Source organism: Lactuca virosa, chromosome 5, assembly GCF_052849685.1.
Source record: "Lactuca virosa cultivar CGN04683 chromosome 5, Lactuca_virosa_CGN04683_v6, whole genome shotgun sequence".
NCBI classification, from domain to species: domain Eukaryota; kingdom Viridiplantae; phylum Streptophyta; class Magnoliopsida; order Asterales; family Asteraceae; genus Lactuca; species Lactuca virosa.
In genome coordinates this window covers 128,795,907-128,819,087 of record NC_136430.1, presented here as the reverse complement: position 1 = coordinate 128,819,087, position 23,181 = coordinate 128,795,907, and the positions used below count along the sequence as shown (strand labels likewise).

Below are 23,181 nucleotides of genomic sequence, written 5' to 3'. Positions count from 1 at the left end.
AAATTGTCTAAAGGTGTTTAGACATAACACAAGTTTGCTGCAGTATTCATGAGTACTTTTGGGATAAGATTCGAGTATTGGATTAAACCCACGCTCATTTGAATCACTTCATGGATTTTATCACGAGTGATCACGAGACGATAATATCTTATATTCTTCAAACGGAGAGATATGAGTTGCAGTTTACAAGTCAGTTGCACATTGACGTATTTAAATGCACCAGTAAATTGGTGTTATAAAACATATTGTTGTGTGTGATTTGATGAGTAAATAGAGCAAGCATATGAGTCGAAGTTTATCCATTCCTTTTACTCTAAGAGGGATAAAAGCGATATATGTGGGCCCCTCGATGATTTAGTGATGACAACCCTAAGCGCTTAGCCAAGCCTGGACTGATATGACTTGTTCAATTAGTCGGTCGTGATAAATCGAAAATCGGGAAACAACACATGAACATAGAGAATGATTATAATCCATGTATCAGTTCATACGATATCTAGAATGGAGGAATATATGATCCCTTATCTAATGGACACGTCACTAACTAGGTCAGAGTTCGACAACGGCTTTTAAGTGCTACGATTGCTAGTCGGGATTTTGGAGTCATACTTGCAATAATAGTTATTAGACTTATCCAAATAGGAGACTGTTGGATCATGCAACATCCCGTTTTTAAATAGAATAACTTAAATAATAAATCCAGGACCCCGGGAAGTAATTCTAATTATTATTTAATATTATAATAATCCAAAAGCAAATAATAATTAGCTAGGAGTTGGTTTCGGTAAGCCAAATGACAAGGTTCGAATCTTTAGGGGGTCAAAGTGTAATTTCAAGATGTATTGTGTAAAGATTTTTAGAAGATAGGGTGTGTTTGGTATTATATGGACTTAATATGTAAAGATTTGTTGAAGCAGGGACTAAAGAGTAAATTTTGGACCTTGGATGATAAGATTTTGTGGAGGAGGGGCTGATTGGTAACATTTTGGATTTTGTTTGAAAAGAATTTTACAAGGAGGAACTAGTTATTAGGGGTGTGCAAAAAACCGCACAAACCGCCCGCACCGCACCAAACCGCACCGCATAATGCGGTTTAGAATTTCGTGGTGCGGTTTGCGGTTTGTCATTTTATCAAACCGCACTATGCGGTGTGGTTTGCGGTTTGTATTTATAAAACCGCGGTTCAAACCGCACCGCACCGCATGTTATATATATATACTTTTTTTTCTTTACTTTGTTATAACTTCAAATCACGATTTAGAAACGATGTATTTAAATATATTTCTTACAATAATCAAATATCTATAACGTAACATTAAATCACTATTAGATCAAGATCCCACGGTTTACAAGAATATAGCAACTATAACGGCAATATAAAGCAATAACAGTGACACTACAAAACTATAGTAGCATAAATCACAATTTATTAAAAACGATTTAACTTGAAAATTGTATTTGTTTTTATAAAATAAAAGCAATCAATTTTTTTAACCGGGTCACTTTTTTGGTTTTTTGATAGATTTAATGTTGAATAACTCATCAAACCGCACAAACCGCATAAACCGCCTGCATCAAACTGCACCGCATAACGCGGTTTTGAACATCTATGGTGCGGTTTGCGGTTTCTAAAATATTCAAACCGCATATGCGGTGCGGTTTGTGGTTTTGACTCTAAACCGCATCGCGCACACCCCTACTAGTTATGTTATTATGGGAATATGTTTGAGAACCGGGTATAAAAGGCGTGCCATTCCCGTCACTTGGAACCCTAACCCTAAATCTAATGCAATAGCCACCCTCCTCACCTTCGGCCGCCACCACCCTATTCCCTCGCAATTTTTCAGCCAGGCGAAGCACCAAACGACTGCCACAGTCCATGCCGTTAACTGGAGTCGCCAATCCGCTCCGTTGCCGTCCAGCTGCCGACGAGAGACCAGAAAGAGACGTCACCTGTTCGAGATCGGAGACCAGCTACCGTGGAGGCTGTTGCAGTTCGTGGTCGGTTTGCGCCCCCTCCCTTCTCCAGTTTTCTGCCGCTGCTGCGGGATGTTGTGAACAGCGAGGAGCTTCCGGCGGGATGCCGGAGACCTTGAGACGAAGGCCGCCATGGAGCGCTGGCAGTTGACGACCGGAAGAGACCCTTGGGAGGTCGTCGCCGCTGCCTTGCTGCTAGTCATTCCGTCAACTATTTCACGTCGCTCCTGGACGCATTTTCACTCCACCACCGCTGTGGCCGCTAGGATTTGTTGCTGCCAACGGGAATCAGCCGCCTGCCGTCTTTCTACTCCTTACCGCCGTGTCTTGACACCACCAGCCACCGTGGAGGTGGCTGTGAATTGTGTGGGTGTGTGATTTTGTTTTCAATATGTGTTGTGTGTGCTTTGTATATCCAGAAAAGCAAGAGAAGTCCGCCGCCACCATGCACCACCGTGGGTGTGTGTATCTTAGTGGTTGTGTGTGTGTTTATTTTAAATTCAGCATTGTAAAGTGTAATTAGAATGGGAATAATGAAAAGAAACCCTAACCACCACCGTAGGGTGGTGGCTGCCGCCTCCTGCTGCCACCGGCCGCCGTGTCGGGTGGCGGTGTACTTTGATTGCGTTTGGACCTCGTTTGGGGGATGTTTGGATAATGTGGGACCAATGAAACCCTAGTGGTCCCAATGGAACCCTAATGGTCCAATAAGGCCCAATGAGACCTAAAAGCCCAACCAATGGACTAATGGGCTAGTATTGGGATGGAAAACCCTAATTAGGGTTTGGAAAACCCTAAGGGCATAAAACCCTAATTGTGGGAATCGTTTGAGACACACACGAGAATTAATTATAAAACCTAAAATAATAATTAATAATCATTGGCAAACTAGCTTAAGGCAATAATGGACTTAATGGATTAAGTCCTTAATGGGTTAAGTAAGAAACACTTAACCCTAATCATCATTTCATGTGAAAGCCCTAATCTCACTCGGGCCTTGAATTGGGCCTTCCTATTGGGCTTTGGCGATTGGACTATTGGTGGGCCATCCAAGAACAAGTTAATGGACCAAAGTAATTAGATGGGCTTTAGGATAAGGCCCATGTAAGGACTTGGACCCAATTTGGAAAATTGGGCCATAGATGGGCCATAATTGGGCCTTTATGATTATGTGATATTGGGCCATGGGAATTGGATTGGAATAATTGGATGGGCCTCAAGGAAATACCATGTAGAGGTCTGGGCCCAATTTGGAAAGTTGGGCCATATGTTGGGCTTTGGCCCATTATTGACTTTTGGACTTTTATAGTGTGAGTTGGACCTTGGGCTTGGAACCCAGTTATTAATTGGGTGTTGTTTGATGTTGACAGTTCGGGAATCTGTCAACCAGCAGCTGGAGTTGTATCAGCGAGACTTCAGCAGTGCCAGGTGAGTTAACCTCACTATACTAAGGGGTCTAAGGCACCAAGGCCGACCCATTGGATATGATATCCTAGTAGTTACTGATATGTTGAGTTTGAGTTAGTGATGTATGCCAGTTGATATGCTAGTTTGGTAGGTCTGTAGGACTACCTGTGATACTGATTGATTACCTGTATCTGCATTTATCTGTTACATGTCGACATGTTCTGTGGGATGGGTTGAGGTGTACTGCTCCGTGCGGAAGCCAACAAACCCTAGAGTATTCCAGACATGAGCTGAGGGCCAGGTTAGGCATTCCAGACTCATGCTGAGGACTCGTGAGTATTCTAGACATGAGCTGAGGGCCAGGCTAGGCATTCCAGACTCATGCTGAGGACTCGTGAGCATTCCAGATGCGAGCTGAGGGCCCGGTAGGCATTCCAGACTCGTACTGAGGGCTCGATGGTATTACAGTTTGCAAAGCTGTGGACCCGTTACGTGCTGTTATTTGTTCATGTGTTATTGGAATGTATGTGTATCGGTATTTTGGGGGTAACTCACTAAGCTTTCGGGCTTACAGTTTCAGTTTATTGTTTCAGGTACATCAGGGGATAGTGACAAGTCAAAGGCGTGATCGTACATCTCCTCACTTTTTATGACTATGTTTTTGGGATACTCTGATATATAACTGTTTTGAAAACAAATTGGTAATAACTGTTGGTTTTAAAAAGTTTAAATTTGGCCTGATTTTTATGGGTGTTACAAGTTGGTATCAGAGCCTTGGTTTGAGTGAATTGGAGGAACACTCGTGTGAATCCAGTCTCAAATCAAGGAAATGATTCTCAAAATGGTTTTTTTTAAATGGTTTTCAAAATAAGTAAAGGAGGATGCAGGGTGTACGATCAGCCGGAGCCAGTATGTAGACCCCAAAATGCCATACAAGTTGTTTGATTGTGTGATATGTTAGAACATCATGCTAGTACTAGGCTAGGGATCTTCAGGAATTGAATGATAGAATTGCCTGATTACATGATGTCTGCTAGCTTAGGGTTTCCTTTATATGAGATTGACATCATTACTGTAGTTGCTTAGCATATGCATCACGATTATATATAATTAAGATCTTATAGCCTGAGAATGTTTGATTTGGCCTTATGTTCTGTTCTTGTTTGATTGGGAGCTTAGGGTAGGATTGGATATTCGAAAGTCTATAGGGTCCAGCGTTATGTATGGCTAGTATACACTAGTGCTGCAGGGTTGGTGGAAGTTTCATGGATGGGTGGGTTGTGTGAGGCCGGGAGGCCAGTTATGAGATATCTAACATTCCTCTAGGAGTGAGGATTGAGCGTTCGCTATGTATATGTATATTGTTAGGGTGTTGTGGTGATACTTGATACAAACATGGTTAGGTGTGGAAGGTAGTATGGGCCCGTACTACTGAAAGCACAAGACCCATACGCGTAGCAAGGAAATCACAACCCCTAGGGTTGGGTAGGGGGTTGGTCCGCTATTATTATATGGATTATCAGAGACCTTTCTGGTGTCTTGCCAGAATGATGGTTACGAGACGTCTTGAGACCGGATCCAGGTTAGGATCGGGAGCTGGCAGCCAGGATAAGCCAGCATTGTCAGAGGACCGTGTTAGTGAGATCATCCAGGAGGAGGTGATTGGGGTTGTCAGGGAACAGTTTCCGGAGGTGTTTGGGTCTATTAAGACCGCCATGGTTGAGTAATTCGATGAGCGCTATGCAGCCATTGCCGAGACGATTGTCGTGGCAGCTGTAACAACGACAGGGGGAGGAGCCAGTCGGGCTTTCCAGTATCGGGACTTCGATGATGCGAAGCCCTGACTGTTGATAGGGTTCAGGACTCGGTTATAGCCATGAGGTGGCCATATGACGTGGAGGGATGTTGCTTCACATGCTCATGTTCTACTTACCAGAAGGTCAGGCGCGCTCTGAACCTGCAAAGGTCCGGGGCGAAGGATTGGTGGGGACTTGTTGCTGGACGTATTCTGATGAGTAGAGAGTTGTAGTTACTTGGGACCAGGGAGATTTTCTGTACTCGTTACATTCCGCGGGTTGAGCGGGCGAGTCTAGCACATGAGTTTCTAGATTTGAGGTTTCGGGAGTTTTGCCTAAGGTCGGAATATGAGTCGAGGGGACTCTGGAAAGGAGTGATAATTATGATAAGCTGGAGTTTTGCAGCTGGAAGCAGAATGGTTAATTGATAGATGGGAATAACGTTTTCTAAGGCAAGGATTTTGCCCTTTCAGTTTATGAGCTCGAAGGATTGGGCAGGCTTGTGACCCCAAGATCAGGTTGTATTTCCGGCTCGGGGTCAGTTAGTCATCGGGATTGGCGACAGTAGTTCAGCGCTGGTGAGCGCAGGTGGGTCGATATGGCATAAGTATTTTGTGAGGTCCGGTTCGCCTTTGATCTCTTGTATCGGGTGGTAAGGATTGATTGTGCGATCTATTGCACTTCAGGATTAGAGACTAAGTTATGGGAGTAGTTTGTAGCCCGGTTAGAGCAGAGGTTGCTTCAGTTACTGCAGTTCAATTATGGACGATTGAGCTGGTAAGTGAGTCAGGGTGTGAGACCCTGGATGATATGATTTCTAAAGCTCGAAAGCGAGAGATTTGTTTGGAGCACTTGGGAAGAAGGGTATTATGTGGGAGGTTGCGGACAGAGTCCTACAGGATGGTTATTCGACGTTGTCATGGTTCAGTGGTGTTAGTAATCGTTATTGATTGGCGTATGAGAGCGCCAAGGGAAATAGCTTGTTGCTGAAGTATTAGTAGAGCATCTATCTTTGGACTTCAAGATTTGGGTGTGGGATCATTCAAGCATTAGGGACTGTCGGCTAGGTTATGTCGGGTTCCACACCAGTGGGGGTGGTTAGTATTCTAAGTGGGGGAGAATTGTCCTGAGATTTAGAAACATGAGCGGTTTTGAAAATGGGATAAGTTCCGCATCGTTGTCAGAAAGGAAGACAACCCAAGTGGCTGTTGGTTTGAGGTTTGTGTGAGTTGGGAGTTCGGTAAAACTCCCCAGCATGTGAATCGCTTCATCTCAGTGCTTGATAGCAGAATTGGGAATTCTCAGGTTGAACATCAGCCATTGAAAGTTTTGTCTGTTGCCGTTCAGATTGCGGTTTCAAGAAGGGTCGGACAGGCGTTAATCGGTGAACCTCTCATGAAGCGGGAATTCTCCGAAGGAATTCAAGAAGCGACAATTGAGAAGCTAGGAACGCGTCACCAATTTCCTTGTGCAGTGTGCTTACATTCCCTAAGTCTTTGGGGCATGTTTCCCCTCAATAGTGGAATAGACTTTTGATTCATATCAGACTCGGATTTCGGTAACCTTGGGAATAATTGTGGAAGTTTTCTTGGACTAGTTTTGGTATTAGTAGAATCGATCAGTCTCGATCCAGTATGGGCTTTGTGGCGAGTGAATGTGGAGTTGGGGGTTCCCAATTATGTACATGGTAGTGATTCTTTGTGTGTAACGGCGGGTATTCAAGGTGGCAATAGAGTTGGTTCGATGTACGTGTGATCAGGTCTGGGTTATAGTCCGCATATTGGATCTAGAGTTCGACTACCATTCTATTATGGGGTCGGGTACGACCAAGGTTGCAGGATTTTGCTTGGATAAACAACTTGTTCTATAGGTGGATCGTGCATAGTGGGATTTCAGCATTGTGGCGCAGGTTGGTGTTGTAAAGGACGTTGGTTAGGCCTTTTCTTTTGGATAAGGTTGATAGTTTATCAGGAGCATTCCAGTCATGAGCTGAGGGCCAGGTAGGGCATACCAGACTCATGTTGTGGGCTTAGAGGCAATCCAGACCTATGCTGAGGACCTTGTAAGGGTATTCCAGTCATAGGCTGTGGGCCTAGTGATCTTAGTAGTTCATTTCATCTGTTGGAGCGCTTTCAGAATGGACACAGTGTTGAGGTTCGGGCGAGCTGTAATCGGCTGCGAGGAATCAGAAGATTTGTACGAAATACAAGGGTGGTTCCTTGAACCTCAAGTTATGAGTTTAGACCCGAGTTTGTATATAGTGGAATTCTGATATAGGGTATTCCACCCCGAGGATGACCGGACCCTATGATTGATTGGACTTAACATGTTTGGTATTCCAACCCGAGGGTTGATTGGGCCAAACATGTGCAGAATACGAGGGTATTTCGTCATAAGGATGACTGGACCCGTCATAGGCATGCCTGGTATTCCAGCCCGAGGCTGACTAGGCCAGGTGTGGGTGTTGGTGCTTATGAGTCGGTTATTATGTATATGGTTCAGGAACCAAAGGAAACATTGTTATGTTGATCCAAAAAAGGTTCATCTCCTAGTTTACATTCCGTTGCTCATTATATCCCTGAGAATCAGTTATCAAACGGGCTCCTCTGGAAAGGAGTACCTAATCTCTTGTCAAGAAAAGAGTTATAGGTAGTAGTGTGTGATTTGGGGTTATGCTTTCTGGTGAGAGCCTCAGGTTATCAGTAGTTCAAAATATATTTTTGGACCTAAACCCGGAACTGAATTTATATTTTACTATTAAAATAAAAAATCTGTCTAACTTCACAAAAACATAGTATATTTTTTCTAATTGTTTTTTAAATCGATTGACCTAAAAATGCCATATACCATAATTACGGAAAAGAAGAAGATTGGGACTGGGGAGCGCGTTTGAAAGCAAAAATTTGCCCGCGAAAAATAGGAACCAAAATCATAGTGCCACGTTGGCAATCCTTGTCTATCCGATACAGCCAATCAAAGTTACACATATTTTGCTATAAATATGAAACCCAATAACTCTCTTAATAAAATATCATCTCTCAAAACACTTCTTCTTACAGTCCAGGGTTAGGGTTTATCAAATCGCATCTCAAACAATCCATCAAAATGAGTTCAAAGACAAAAGCCGTCTCCGATTCGAAGAAAGGTGGCAGAGGGACGCCGAAAACAACAAAGTCTGTTTCCAGATCTTCAAAGGCCGGTCTTCAGTTCCCCGTCGGAAGAATCGCAAGATTTCTTAAGGCCGGAAAGTATGCCCAACGTGTCGGCGCTGGCGCTCCGGTCTACCTTTCCGCCGTTCTCGAGTATCTCGCCGCCGAGGTATTTCAAATTTAACGATTCGTCGTTCTCCACCTGTTTGCTTGAGTTCAAATTCATCAATTTACTCTTTTTAATTTAGATCCGATTCGTAATCATATTTTCTGAAACTAATTCATCGTTTTGCCTTTCCTGAGTATAATAGCCACAAAATGACGTTTTCAACAATTTTCTAGATCTGATCTTTATATAAAGTTAGGTTCTTGTTTGACCGGTTTCCGGTATTGTTTTGACATTGATTTTAATTTTGCTGTCAAACTATACAAGTTATTATTCGATTTATGAATTAAAATAGTAATTTGATGTTGATAATTTTCGATTTACAGGTTTTGGAGTTGGCTGGAAACGCAGCAAGAGATAACAAGAAAACGAGGATTGTTCCAAGACACATACAACTAGCAGTGAGGAATGATGAAGAATTGAGTAAACTTCTGGGGTCTGTGACAATTGCAAATGGAGGTGTTCTTCCTAACATTCATTCTACTTTGCTACCAAAGAAGGCTGGAAAAGAAAAGGGTGATATTGGATCTGCTTCACAAGAATTCTAAGTAGTATCAAACTTTGGAATGATATTTGTAAGATAAAGTGTTCTTTTTTTGAAGTCAAGTTCCATATGTGTAACTCAACATGGTTTTGTTATAAATTTGAATTTGGGTTACAAGATTTGGTATCTTTGGGTGTTACTCAACATGGTTTTGTTATAAATTTGAAATGAAGTTCTATATGTGTAACTTATATTGCTATTGCTATTTACACCCCCTTTAAATTTCCAAAAAAGATACCTGATATAGAAATGGCGCATATTTCCCTAGAAACAAAGGGTTTTGATCATATGTAACTTAGCAGATGTTCATGCATTCTCATAGCCAATGGATCTGTAAATGAAAGAAAGTAAAAGGCCATTGGTAGAAAAAAAACCAAATGTAGGTTGTATGAGAAACCGACAGAAATTTATGTAAGAATAATTGACTAACAATCCAAGTAATATGAGAAATCGACAGAAATTTTGGGTTAGATTGTGTATTCATCTATTCGATATACTGGTTTCTAAAACATAATTCGGTATGATTGTATCTCAAAATGTTCAATCAAACATTAGAAACCTAAGAACAATTTATATACCTCAATAAAAACAATTTTGACATTGATTTTTTAATTTATTTAAATAAACACCATAGTTTATTTAAATAAATTAAAAAATCAATAGCAAAATAGTCTTTTTTAGGTAAGACAAACACCAAACGCTCAATAAAAACAAACTGTAAAGTCATTCTGAATTAAAAAAATAAGTTATAATCAAACGTGTAAATTACCTCAAACCATAGGTATCATTCGTGTAATTTATTCAAAACTAAAACAGTGGTAAAGTGAAAATCGAATACCCAAGCTCCATTCGCCATGGGCGAAATGACATTTGTCACGAAACCGACAAACTTTGATTTTCTCTATTAAGTTTTTTTTCCATTAAATGAAAAAATAGATTACAGTTTTATGGCTAAAAGAAAAGAGGTTCTTATGTATTTATTAGTTTATGGGCCATTTTTTTTTTAAATTTAAACTGTAGAGGCCCTCCTAAAGTTACGGTTGTTATTATCCATATTTAAAAAAAAATATTTGGTCTTATTGTTTAGGGCTAAGTGCAAGTAATAAAAATTTACTTTAAAGTGTTGCTTGATTTTTTTTAATAAATAAAGCGAGAAGTTTGTTGCTATTATTGGTTAAGAAGATAGGTACATTGCTATTATCGGTTAAAAAGATAAGTATGTTGCTATTATTGGTTAATACGAGTCATGTTGCTATTATTGGTTATAAGATTACCTACATTGATTTTATTGGTTAAACATATTAGTATGTTTTATTATTGGTTAAAAAGATAAGTACGTTGCTATTATTGCTTAAAAAGATACGTAAGTTGTTAATATTAGTTAAAAAAGTAAGTTGTTATTATTAGTTAAATACTTAAATCAATTATGATTTTTATTTATTTATTTATTATTAGCTTAAAAAAAATAAAACCCATATTGTTGGTCAAATGTCAGTACGTTGGGAGGTGGAAAGAAAGAGAGAAACAAACATGAATGTTCAAAGTCTAAAACAGTGAAAGAATGTGAATGTTAAAAGTCTAAAACAGTGAGTTGAAGGAATGTGAAGACTTTTTGTTTTTTGTATTCAAATTTTGGATATAATAAATTTGGAGCTAAATGAATTATTAAAAAAGATACACCAAGACTAGATATAATACTCGTTGATTTTACTACTAAATACGCATACTAAATACACATATGATCAATAATCCATTTTCCTAAAAAATATAATATAAAAAACACAATTAAGGTTTTTTTACTAATATTTTATACAAATATTTCTAATTTACATATATTATAATAACAAAAACAAAGCCCTCCTCAAATCCATCTCTCAAAAACCCAACCCGAATTTAATTGTGATGGAGATGTAGCATGCTTACATAATTTAGTTTAAAATAACGATCAAGTAAAAATTATAAGAGTAACTCAACATATGAAACAATGACTCGTTTTTTTGGCGTGTAAGACTTGATCATTTAGGTTGCTATAGATGAAGGAACAAAAGAAAATACTAAGAAAAGGAGAAATAAAAATGCACAACTAGAAATACGTACAAAAGAGAACATCAATTTCTAGATTTTTGGTCAAACCTAATCAAAATCGATGAAGAAGGAAAATACTTAGGGTGCCAATTGGGTCGGGTTTGGTTGGCGGGTTACGAGTTAGAATACATCAAGTTAACCCAACCCAACCCATATTTGTATTCAGGTTGGCGGGATGGAAATATCAACCCAACCCACATAACCTGTTTAGTTATATACGTTTGCAGGTTCACAGATAAGTTTCGGGTTCATGGGTCAGTTCAGGTTATCGGGTTAGTGGAAGAGATGCACACCAATAAGGTGACAATAATAAAGAAAACAATAGATGTTTGATGGTGGGCCGGTGGAGCGCCGGTGTGTCGGTGATGTGCACATGTGGGTTGGTGGTGTGCGATGGGAGGAGGTATTAATGGGTGAGCGGCGGTAAGGTAGTATTGGGGCGAGTCGACTGAATTGAACGAAGTGAATGAGTAACCTGAATCCTAAGTGATTATATGAACCGTGATTTCATAAATAAATATTTTTTTAAATACAATATATATTGTTAGGTCAGTGAGTTTGTTGGATTAAGGTGTATAAGCTCATAACTGAATTGGTATAATGTTGATGAATAAAAGTAAAGTCTTTTTTGGGTTGCACTCATAACCAATAAAATGCTTGGATTGATCAAAGGAGAGAGATAAGTAATTTGTTAATTTATTATGTGATTAATAAATTAATTAGAAATAGTTAATTATTAATTATGAATTAATTAAAGATAGTCAAAATTAATTAATTATTAATCAAAATTAATATGAAATTAATTCGGGATTAACTGGAATTAATTAAAGGTGCATGGGGTGGATTGTAATTGTTCAATAGTTGTACAAAAAGACAATTCTAGAACCTGCCAATGAATTGACGGTTTTGGGAGTCTCTTTAGGGTTTCCAAATCCTCCTGGTGACAAATAAGGAAAAGATTCAAATTAGAGATTAAATCTATTATTTAATCATTCAAATATGGATTCATCTGCAAGTTACCTAAATTATAAATATGACTCTTGGGCATCTAATTTTTGGGGCTTCTCATACCTATAAGACGAAGAACAAAATCCTCCTCCTCCTCCTCTCCCCTTTCCCCTTCAATCCAAGGGTTTCTTTAGTTTCGGGTGTGACGTATTAGAGGCTGCCATACTTTTGGAGCTAGTTTTTCATGGAGACCACACAAGGTATTTGATTAGCTTGTTTCGAATCAAGCAAGAGGTATGTGGTTATATTCATGAATTCGATTCATAGGGTTTACAATTTTTGTTTCATAAGTATGTTTCTTTTAATTGAGAAAATACATAGATCCAATTTAGGTTGCATGTACCCTTAAGACTTAAGTGAAATTCCGCATGTATAAATTAAATGTAACCTAAAAACCCCAATAGTGGTATCAGAGTCATGCTTTTTCTATTAGTAGTGCATAAAAGATGAAACCAGAAAAACAAATAAAATCGACAATCTGTCGTCACTACGGCGTTGGCAGCCCTCTGCCACACCTCACAGTTGTCGGAACTGCCTGAAACAAAAATTTGGGATTTTCTTACATTATTCAAAAGAGAGAATAATTATTAGTTATCTAATATTATTTTAAATGTCTAAAATCAGAATATAATATATGGATAGTTACAAATCCTAATTTGAATATAACGAAGATTTTAAAAAGGTAATTATCAACTTCTAAGATAATTAGATAATATGAGTATCCTTTAATAAGATTATATTAATGAATTAAAGGTATAATGTAACACTTTAAATTTTCAAATAAAATTTTCATATTTAAAATCACATAAACTCAGTATCACATTTCCCAAAAACCACAAAATGTATAAGTTGTCAAAACACAAGTCAACAATGTTTGATAAAATCCCAGAATCCTCAAAATCATGATCTCTAACTGGTGTGTACAATCAAGTCAGCGCCTTCCCGCGATCCTGAAAAGTACCTGAAACACATATCACACAACATGGTAAGCACGAAGCTTAGCGAATTCCCCAAAATACCACATACACAAATAATAAGCCTCTCATGGCTATAACTCGGCATGGACCCTCCGGTCTCATGCGTCTCGGTGAGGACCCTTCGGTCTCACGGCTCGGTGTGGACCCTCCGGTCATGTGTCTCAGTGAGGACCTTCCGGTCTCACAGCTCGGGTTGGGCCCTCCAGTCCTATATCTCAGGGAAGACCCTTCGGTCTCACAGCTCGGTTTGGACCCTCCGGTCGATAACTCAAATAAGACCCTCTGGTCACTCAGAAATTACCACTCAGGTAAGTATAGTGAGAAGACTCACCTCGCGGAGTAAAGCAATATATCCCACACTCGAACTGCTGGTCTAGACTCCGCCTACACATATCACAATCATCTCTACTTAACAATTATATAAAACGTTAAGCTAAATCCTCTACTAAATCTCCGAAAAGGGTGAAAGACCATTTTACCCCTCCATACTCTCCAAAGTCCACAACTTGACCCAACCCTAAAAGTCAACGGAAGTCAACAATCCATGTTGACTCAACTCGTCGAGTGCAACTCATGAACTCGTTGAGTCCTCATTACTCAGAAATCACGAAAACCCGAGTCAACTCGCCGAGTTGCTAGCCAACTCGTCAAGTCCATGAAGAGTCCAGAAGACCGGGGAAAACCCTAACTACTCATCGAGTTGTCTCATCAACCCGTCGAGTTCACTCTGAAACCAGAAATGGGAAAACCCAACTCAACTCGTCGAGTTGGATGCCCAACTCGTCGAGTTCCTCAGCCCCTTTCTCATTACACTCATTCCAGTCGATTCCAATGCTTCAAACTCTAGATCCAACCTCCTAGGATGGAGTTACCACGTAAAGTTGCTAAATGTACGATCATGAAAGGCCTCCCAAGGCTAAATCACCCAAAACTAAGCTCAAGAAGGGGTTTAGGACATGAAGACGGGTCAAAGCTTCATAAAGCTTGAAGCTTTATGCACATGGGACATAGAGAAGTCCAGATCTGAAACTCATACCCTCTGGGCAAGCTTAACTCGAGAATGGCCCTCATTTTGCACCAAAAAGCCCATAAACTCACATAAGAAGAGATCTAAGGAATGGAAAGCCAAGGTAGAGACTTTTTTCCTCCCACTGGATGCCAAAACGATGTAGATGCTGGATCTACAAGCTTTACCTCGTTCCAAGCCTCTAGGTCCTCAAGCCTCTTCAAGGAATGCTCCAAAAACACACTATTAGCCTCATACACACACACACACACTTATGTTGATAGGGTTACTCTCTGGACATGGAAGGTGGTAAGGGAGGCGGGGTAAAGGACTTAAGGTCCTTTAAATAGGCTGCATATCCGAGAAATTAGGGTTTCATCACACAACCTCAACTCGTCGAGTCCATCCCTCCAACTCGACGGGTAGGCTTCCTAACCCACGCGTCCTGATCAACTCCTACAAGACGAGTTGGTGCCAACCAACTCGTCGAGTAGGCCCTTCAACTTGCACTAAATCCTCAAGTTTCCACATCTAGGAAATCGGGGTGTTACAATTCTCCCCCACTTGAATTAGATTTCTCCCTCAAAATCACTCTTTATCAACACATCGATCGAAACAAATAACTCGAGAATCATCATCGGAAAATCTCATATCATACAACGATCTGCTTCCCAAGACATCCAAATTATGCATCACTACTCTTGACGAAAATTCTCATAGACAAAGAACTTTCCCACTGTACAGTTCACACCCCTGGACAATCCCCGTCTGGCGAAAATTAACTGATGGTCTACCATCTGGAAATATAGTCGCTTGATGTTCCACTTTCCGTCTGACCAACCCAAGTCCAACAATTTAGGGCGCCATACTCGGATACCTCGATACGCCATCACAAAATCTCACAATGTCTTGCCACGATCACTGGTCTTCCACTCACACCACTCGAAGCCTTGAAGTACTCCAACTCACAACTTGAAGCACGAAGGAATTATCAATGACTGAGAACGCATTGACGAAAATCTAAAACCCCATCCTCTACCGATCAAGCCCATGCGAAACTACTTATACCGACCCTGAAGTTGATTGAAAAATCAACTGCTGCCCTTCCTGGAGTACATGTAACAATCTATACGTCGAACTATCAATCTCTCAACAATCGAAACCTGACCTCAACAACCCAACTGTCTCAAAATTCCAACGTTGGCAAACCCAAAGAACACGGACCACAATCAGATTCCTGTCTAACGACCACCTGCCGTGAATATACTCATTCTCTCCTGAGCCTATGCAACATGCATCCTCTTGCTCTGTACTTTTCTTGACTTACACATGACTCCCGTCTCATATACTCAGATTGTAGATCCCCATAACCCAAACTTCTGTACCACATCAAATTGGGGTTCCTCCCCGAAGAATACCCAGTTCTCCCCTCACTTAGGGTTCAAACCATCGTCCCTTGACATACCAAACAAACCACACTACAGATTGTCTCACCAAATATACCATTCCCTACTCATGGAACGTACCACGCAACACTCGATGATCTTACAGATAATGACCAAATAACCCCAAGTATCCCGTATCTCAGATGAAAACCTCAAAATCCTCCCAATGTGACTGCCTCTAGTCACCCAAAATCTCATATCGACACATCATATAACATCTCAACTGTCCCGAATTAGTTACGACTCTCAAGATGAGAGTAATGAATTATCACACACACACACACACACCTCATCTTTGATTCCTCAGCCACCATGCCATCGGGTGAATTATCATAGAAGCAAGATACCTCACTCTCACAGTCGATATACAACGTAAAAAACGAGGGCCACTGCCCCGATATACTCCTCTTGATTACCTGGAACTGCTGCAAAAATGTGCCTTACTATACTCATCTAAGGCTTATCTTTGTCCTCATCCATTCCAGTCCCCTCTGGTGACTCCCTCATGATATATGAATACCTCGCAACAGACATACCACACATACTCTGGTGAAAGTATCTCAACTAAATGCTACCCCACATGGTTTACCTCCAAACTCTGAAATCGGAAACTCGTTATCTCCTTCGCTTTACACGGGAAACAGAAATAGTGTAATTCTCGTCACAGAGAGTGAGATATCAACCATCGGCCGATCACTCAACCGAGACCGCAATCCTCCACTGCGTATCATCTCCACTTTTCCTCAAGTCCTACGACTCTAACTGGAAGCACACCAGTCAAACTCCTCGAGATCTAAACTAAATTTTCCTCGCAAGGTACACTCTATCGAAACTCAACCGACATGGCCCTCTGGCCCCACAGTTTACCATATTCATTCTCAGTCTGAACACCTATCGTCGGATAACTGGTAAAGATGGGAACACACTCTGCTACAAATCATGGTACCCGAACCATGTTATCTCCCCTCAACCTGCTATTTAGAACCTCTAGAATTCTCCCTGTTTCGAGTATAGGTTCTCTGCTTTCAGTAGTACGAGCCCATACTACCTGCCACTTTCCACACGGATTGTCCTAGAATTCCTAAGTAGCTGCTCAACCTCCTCGATCACCAATCCCATTACACATGCTCGCTCTCCAGCGAATACACCTCTAAACAGCGTACTCATCGCACTAAAATTTCTCCCTAGGCTCTCCTAGGTTCTCATACTTTTCTACCATCAGCTGCTAAAGAACTCCTCATGATGCCAACCATCTACCTCCTGAATATCGTCATATTCACTTAGTAGCTGAGTCCCATCATCAAGAGTTCCACAAATCACAAATCAAGCAACATTCGGGCATCGAATAACCTCCACCAGCACATAAAGCCACTTTAGCATACAAATCCACTCGCTCTAACCACAACTCAAAAGGCATCACCGAACTCAGGCAACCCTACCTCTCGTGGTATATAACTACTCTATCAATAGATTCCTCAAACACACATCTAGGTATCTCTCCTAGATTACTACTCTAATCAAAGCTCTCTCTGAAATATTCGTGCTAGGCACTCCTACTCAGCACATACAAAGAGCAAATAACAGATAATATCAATCAACAACATCCCCTAGGCTAAGGAATCATGAATCAGGAAACTCTAGCCCTAATTTTTGGAATACCTAGCCTATCCTCTAGCATGCAACTCTAATATCTCATAAATATCTCATAATGTAAACAAGTAATGGTACATTGGGAAATTACCGCTCGGGCTCTGGGTGATTGTACACACTACTCCGTCTCGTTTTCTCTTTTAAACTCTTACTCGTTTTAGATAAATCATTTCTTTTTACGAAAATTTTCTCAAATACTCAGTTTGAGTCCAGACATACCCGAGAGTACATCCGAATCCCTCAAACCAAGGCTCTAATACCAACTTATAACACTGTAAATTTTCAAATAAAATATTCATTTTTAAAATCACATAAACTCAATATCACATTTTCAAAAAACCACAAAATGTATAAGTTGTCAAAACACAAGTCAACAATGTTTGATAAAATCCTAGAATCCTCAAAATCATGATCTCTAACTGGTGTGTACAATGAAGCCGGAGCCTTCCCGCGATACTGAAAAGTACCTGAAACACATATCACACAACACGGTAAGCACGAAGCTTAGTGAGTTTCCCAAAATACCACATACACAAATAAAAAGTCTCTCATGGATATAACTCGGCATGGAACCTCCGGTCTCATGCGTCTCGGTGAGGACCCTCTGGTCACACGGCTCGGTGTGGACCCTCCGGTCATGTGTCTCAGTGAGGACCCTCCGGTCTTACAGCTCGGGTTGGACCCTCCAGTCCTATATCTTAGTGAAGACCCTCCGGTCTCACAGCTCGGTTTGGACCCTCCGGTCGTAACTCAGTAAAGCACAAAATAATATAGCACATATTACAAAGACAAAATGCATAATATCACATAACTCAATATAAGCATATAGGACCCTCCAGTCGATAACTCAAATAAGACCCTCTGGTCACTCAGTATTACCACTCAGGTAAGTATAGTGAGAAGACTCACCTCGCGGAGTAAAGCAATATATACCCCACTCAAACTGCTGGTCTAGACTCCTCCTACACATATCACAATCATCTCCACTTAACAATAATCACGGGTGATTGTGAGACGATAATATCTTATATTCTTAAAACGGAGACATGTGAGTTGTAGTTGCGAGTCGGTTGCACATTGACATATGTAAACGCACCAGTAACTTGGTTGTTATAAAACATATCGTTGTGTGTAATTTGATGAGTAAGTACAAGCGAGCATTTGGGTCGAGGTTTATCCGTTCCTTTTACCCCATGTGGATAAAAGCGATATCTGTGGGCCCCTCGATGATTTAGTGATGACAAGAGGGCCTGGACTGATTTGATTTGTTCAATTAGTCAGTCGTCATAAATCGGAAATCAGGAAACAACAGATGAACAGAGAGAATGATTATAATCCATGTCTCAGTCCATATGATATCTAGAATGGAGGAATATATGATCCCTTATCTAATGGACACGTCATTAACTAGGTCAGAGTTCGACAATGGCTTTTAAGAGCTACGATTGCTAGTCGGGTTGGAGTCACGCTTGCAATAATAGTTATTAGACTTATCCAAGTGGGAGACTGTTGGATTAGGTGTCTAAGCCCATAACTATTATTGGTATGTACTTGAACCAAGAGTAGCATGGTCGATTTGGGTTGCATGGCACCGGAACAATCTGAAGGATGGATAATTGAGAAGAGGTTATTTATGCTTTATTAATATATTATAAGTTCTAATATATTAATATGAAATAATATTATTTAATTAGTATTGATCAAGAATTAATTTGGAATTAATTTTGTGATCAAGAGAGACTAATTAAATATAAGGGGTTGATTGGTAAATCATTCATTCTTATAAAGTGGGCTTATGATCCATAGTTCCTTATGTTGGGCTAAACCTATGTGGTGACCCATGGATACTCCATGGAGGTTAAAACCCATGGAGCATGAGGAATGTGGAAAGGCATGGCAATTAAGGCTTGCATGGTGTAACCCTAATTCCACCACACTATATAAGAAACCCCATGGTTCCTAAAATTGGTACTTAAGGCATATGCATGAGGGCTAGCCGATTTTATGAAGTGAAAGTGACCTCTTTTCAAGTTCCTTCATTTGTTGGTGGTGTTGTGTGATTCCATTTGAGGTGCAACACTTGGGGCACTAAGATCTTAAAGCTCCAAGCAACAAGCTACAAGAAAAGGTATGCCGTCTAACTTGTTTTATTACCCAAGTATCAAAGTTTTGTATGCTAGTTAGGGTAATACCTTGGAAAGTTCAAGTTTGCATGTATAATAGAGAAAACATAGATCCAAGGTATTTAGGGTTGCATGTACACCTTAGAAGTGTTAGAATGCTCAAAACCCAACAAATAGCTAGGCTGCGAACTAGAGGTAACAAAAAGTGGGAAATCGCAAATTAAATTATACTAAGTAAAGACAGTTCCGAACTAAGCATTATAAGATGACACAACAAAACTGCGAACCCTACACTGCACCGCATCCACTAGAGTTTTCCGCATTGGCAATATTCTATATTTACTCTGATGTTTAATTAATATATTCACTTTGATCAGTTTTGGATCAACTCATTTGCATGGTTTATTGCTTTAAAAATGAAAAATTTACCATGAATTTTTGGGATGTTACAAGTTGGTATCAGAGCCTTGGTTAGATGGATTCAGGCACACTCACAAGTGTCTCTGAACTCAAATTGAGGATTTCTGTGACATCCCCAATTTCACGGCCAGAAAAGACCGGTTTAATTTATGCTTTTAAAATAATTTCAGAGTAATCATTTGATTAAAAGTGTTGCGGAATTTGTTCCCAGAAAAATATGATAAATATGTTATCAAATCATTTCCGAAGAAATGTATTTTATTCACTTAAACCATTGGAATGTCATTGTCAATACAAAAACATAAGCATAAACAAAACTTACATTCATTCACACTAGTGATCTACTTCTCTTTAAATCTCTCAGTGTAAGGCAACTTCGTATCGATACCTGTGATACAATTAAACTGAGTGGGTCAGGCTTGGGAGCCTGGTGATCATATAGGGTTTTCAACCCACAATAAATAATAAACTTATTAAGTTCTCAATCAACAACAAATTTGTTAATTTCATCAACCAAATAATCCTAATTACCCATTCCCATTATCCTCACTATACGTCCCTAAAACAACTATCAGAAGGGACCTAGCCTAAGGATTTTCACAAGGGGTGACAACATTGCTTTCCTCAGCAATTTATGTCAAACAAGACATCCTAACATAAAACAACCAACAAGGTGACCACATTGCTTCCCTCTGCAATATATGTCAAATAAGACAAACATCGGGGTGACAACATTGCTTTCCTTCAGCAATTTATGTCAAATAGGCACGAAGTCACATCGTCGCCATGTGCTAAGTTCATAGCTCTTATTTATCGACAATATTTCCCACGGGAGTTCCCCCCCCCCCCCCCCCCCCGCAATACATGTCAATGGGTTTTCCATGTGCTAAGTCCATAGCTCTTATTCATCGACGGTATTTCCCACATGGAGTCCCCCCCACCCCCCCCGCAATACATGTCAATGAGTTTTCCATATGCTAAGTCCATAGCTCTTATTCATCGACGGTATTTCCCATGGGAGTTTCCCCCGCAATACATGTCAATGGGTTCTTAGACTACAACTGATGAACATACTAAGGGGTTTCCCCAGCCATGCATGCCCTAAAGGCAACCATGAGGGGGATAGAGTACAACGAATGAACACTCAAGTTCATTAACACCTACAGGTTGCAAGCCTGCTAGTGTTCCACAGACCGTCTAGAATAGTCTATGGTTGTCATCCATACTCTGCTGAATGACGGGGGCCAACGTTTGGGTAAGGGCTTTTCTCATATTGCACCACTTAGGCCAACGTTTGGGTAAGGCTTTTCTCATATTTCACCACTCACTCTCAACTCATGATCTATATCATTGATCATCTCATCTATCCAGCTCACCTTTCATCACACACCCACTATTTAACTCATGATCTATATCACTGACTCATGAAGCTCGTCCGATCACTTCATAAAAGAAACAAAGACTCCAAAGCTCTTCAAAATAAAAGTATAGGGAAAATACTGATAAAGTACTCCCGTACGCTCCCGTACCCCGACACGTAATAGTGTCAAAAAGAAGAACTAACGGATCAACTCATAGTTCAAAAACACCTAATGAACATATAGTTCAAGAACACTTTATAAACATATAGTTCAAACATACATACCGATTACAAGTCTACTAACGTTCCACTGGACTATCTAAAATAGTCTGTGGCCGTTGTCTATACTCTGCTAGATGACTAGATCATCTTAAACATCGATACCTCTCATCACTTTTATTTCGTCACACATCATCTAGTTCATCTACCCATGTTTTACCCAACATATTTGTAGATAAAAATACATATACAGTTTAAAACTTGTATAAAACATCTATTCAACAGTCACCTTAATTAAACAATTAATATAATTACACATAGAACGTATTTTAAAGAAAATACTTCATATATAGGTGTAAGGTGAAAGTGACTACACACTCACTTGATTTAACGATAACCGGGCAGCACTTTGTTGCCTAAAACGATCGTTTCTAATAAAACCGGGAGTTTTATTGAGAAACCGGGCTCTGCGAGGGTCGGGCTTCAAAACCGAAAAAATAAATTTCCCGGGCTTCTCGGGCACTCCGGGACGTGTTCCGGGCGTTGGAAATGATCTCGGGGCATCGGGGGAAGTTAAAATAGCTAAAATATTGAAAAAGGGGCCAAAATTGCCAATTTTACAACTTTAGCCGGGAGGGTTCGCACCCTCCTATTTATAGTGTCCGAAGCTGCTGATCCAAGGGCTGAGAAGGAGACACGCGGCAGCAGATCCGAAGAAGGCAGCACCTGCTCGCACGTGGGTTGCGCATGCGAGAGCCTCGCTGGAGGGTCCTGATTGGACCGAAGTCCGGGTCCGAGGTGGGTGGCTCGTGGCTCCTGCGAAGGCTCGGATGGATCAAGGCGACACGGGGCGCGCATGCAAGGTTCCAGCGCATCAGACACATCATCAATTCGGACACGTGGCTCGCATGACTCACCGATTTCGGACACGTGGCACTCCTACAGCGAAGGTGACGTGGCCTATGCGAAATTTCTTGGATTTTGAAATAATTTCTCGATTTTCGCGCCAAAACTTCTAAAATCCATAACTTTCGCATACGAGCTCCATTTTTGACGTTCTTTATATGCACACGTAGGTAAAATTACGCTCTACAACTTTCGTTTAGACTTCGTCGGCTAACTTTGACTTTAATTTTTATATTATTATTTTTAACAGACCGGGACAGGAAATCCGTTAAAAATTCATAACTTCTTCATCCGACGTCCGTTTTCGTCTGTCTTTTTACCGTTGTGCTACTATTGACGAGACCTTCAATTCTCGTTTAGGTCGTGTCGGATAAAAATCACTCGATCTAAAATTCGAGTTTTTAGCTGTCTACTGCTAAGCTGAAACTTCGAAAAATCATAACTTCCTCATACGAAGTCAGATTTGGGCGTTCTTTTTATACATACTCTCGGTTTAACGAACACTACGACTTTCGTTTAGACCACCAAGGCTAAAAAGTAGTTTATCAAAAACTCACTTTTTACGTCATTCGGCACCGTGCCGGTTTGTTGCGAAACTTCGACAGGTCATAACTTCTTCGTTATAACTCGGATTTCGGTATTCTTTATATATCCGTAATCCTTGTCACGCCCATTACAAGTTTCTTAATAGATATCGACTTTATCTAATACTTATTTTCGACGCTCATTTTTATTCTTAATTAATTAAACCCTAATAATTAAGCATAAAACACATAATTTTCACATAATATTCACATAATTTCTTTTCATTTCTTCTAAATGAGTTACAAAGGTTAACCTAGACCATTATGTCAATATTAATGCCTAGCCTAGAATCACGGGAGTTACAATTTCTAAAATCTTTTGAAAGAAAATGATTTCTAAAAAGATTTTTTTATAAAGA

At 40.2% G+C, this 23,181-nt stretch overlaps 1 protein-coding gene across 1 annotated transcript; it reads left to right on the top strand.

The window, feature by feature from the left end:
• The first annotated feature begins 8,207 nt into the window (after window positions 1-8,207).
• On the top strand, window positions 8,208-9,165 carry LOC145115675 (putative histone H2AXb). The gene is made up of 2 exons (XM_079052024.1): window positions 8,208-8,498; window positions 8,822-9,165. Exons 1-2 carry the CDS (start codon window positions 8,286-8,288, stop codon window positions 9,041-9,043), a joined length of 435 nt encoding a protein of 144 aa, XP_078908150.1. The 5' UTR covers window positions 8,208-8,285; the 3' UTR covers window positions 9,044-9,165.
• Window positions 9,166-23,181: the final 14,016 nt, after the last annotated feature.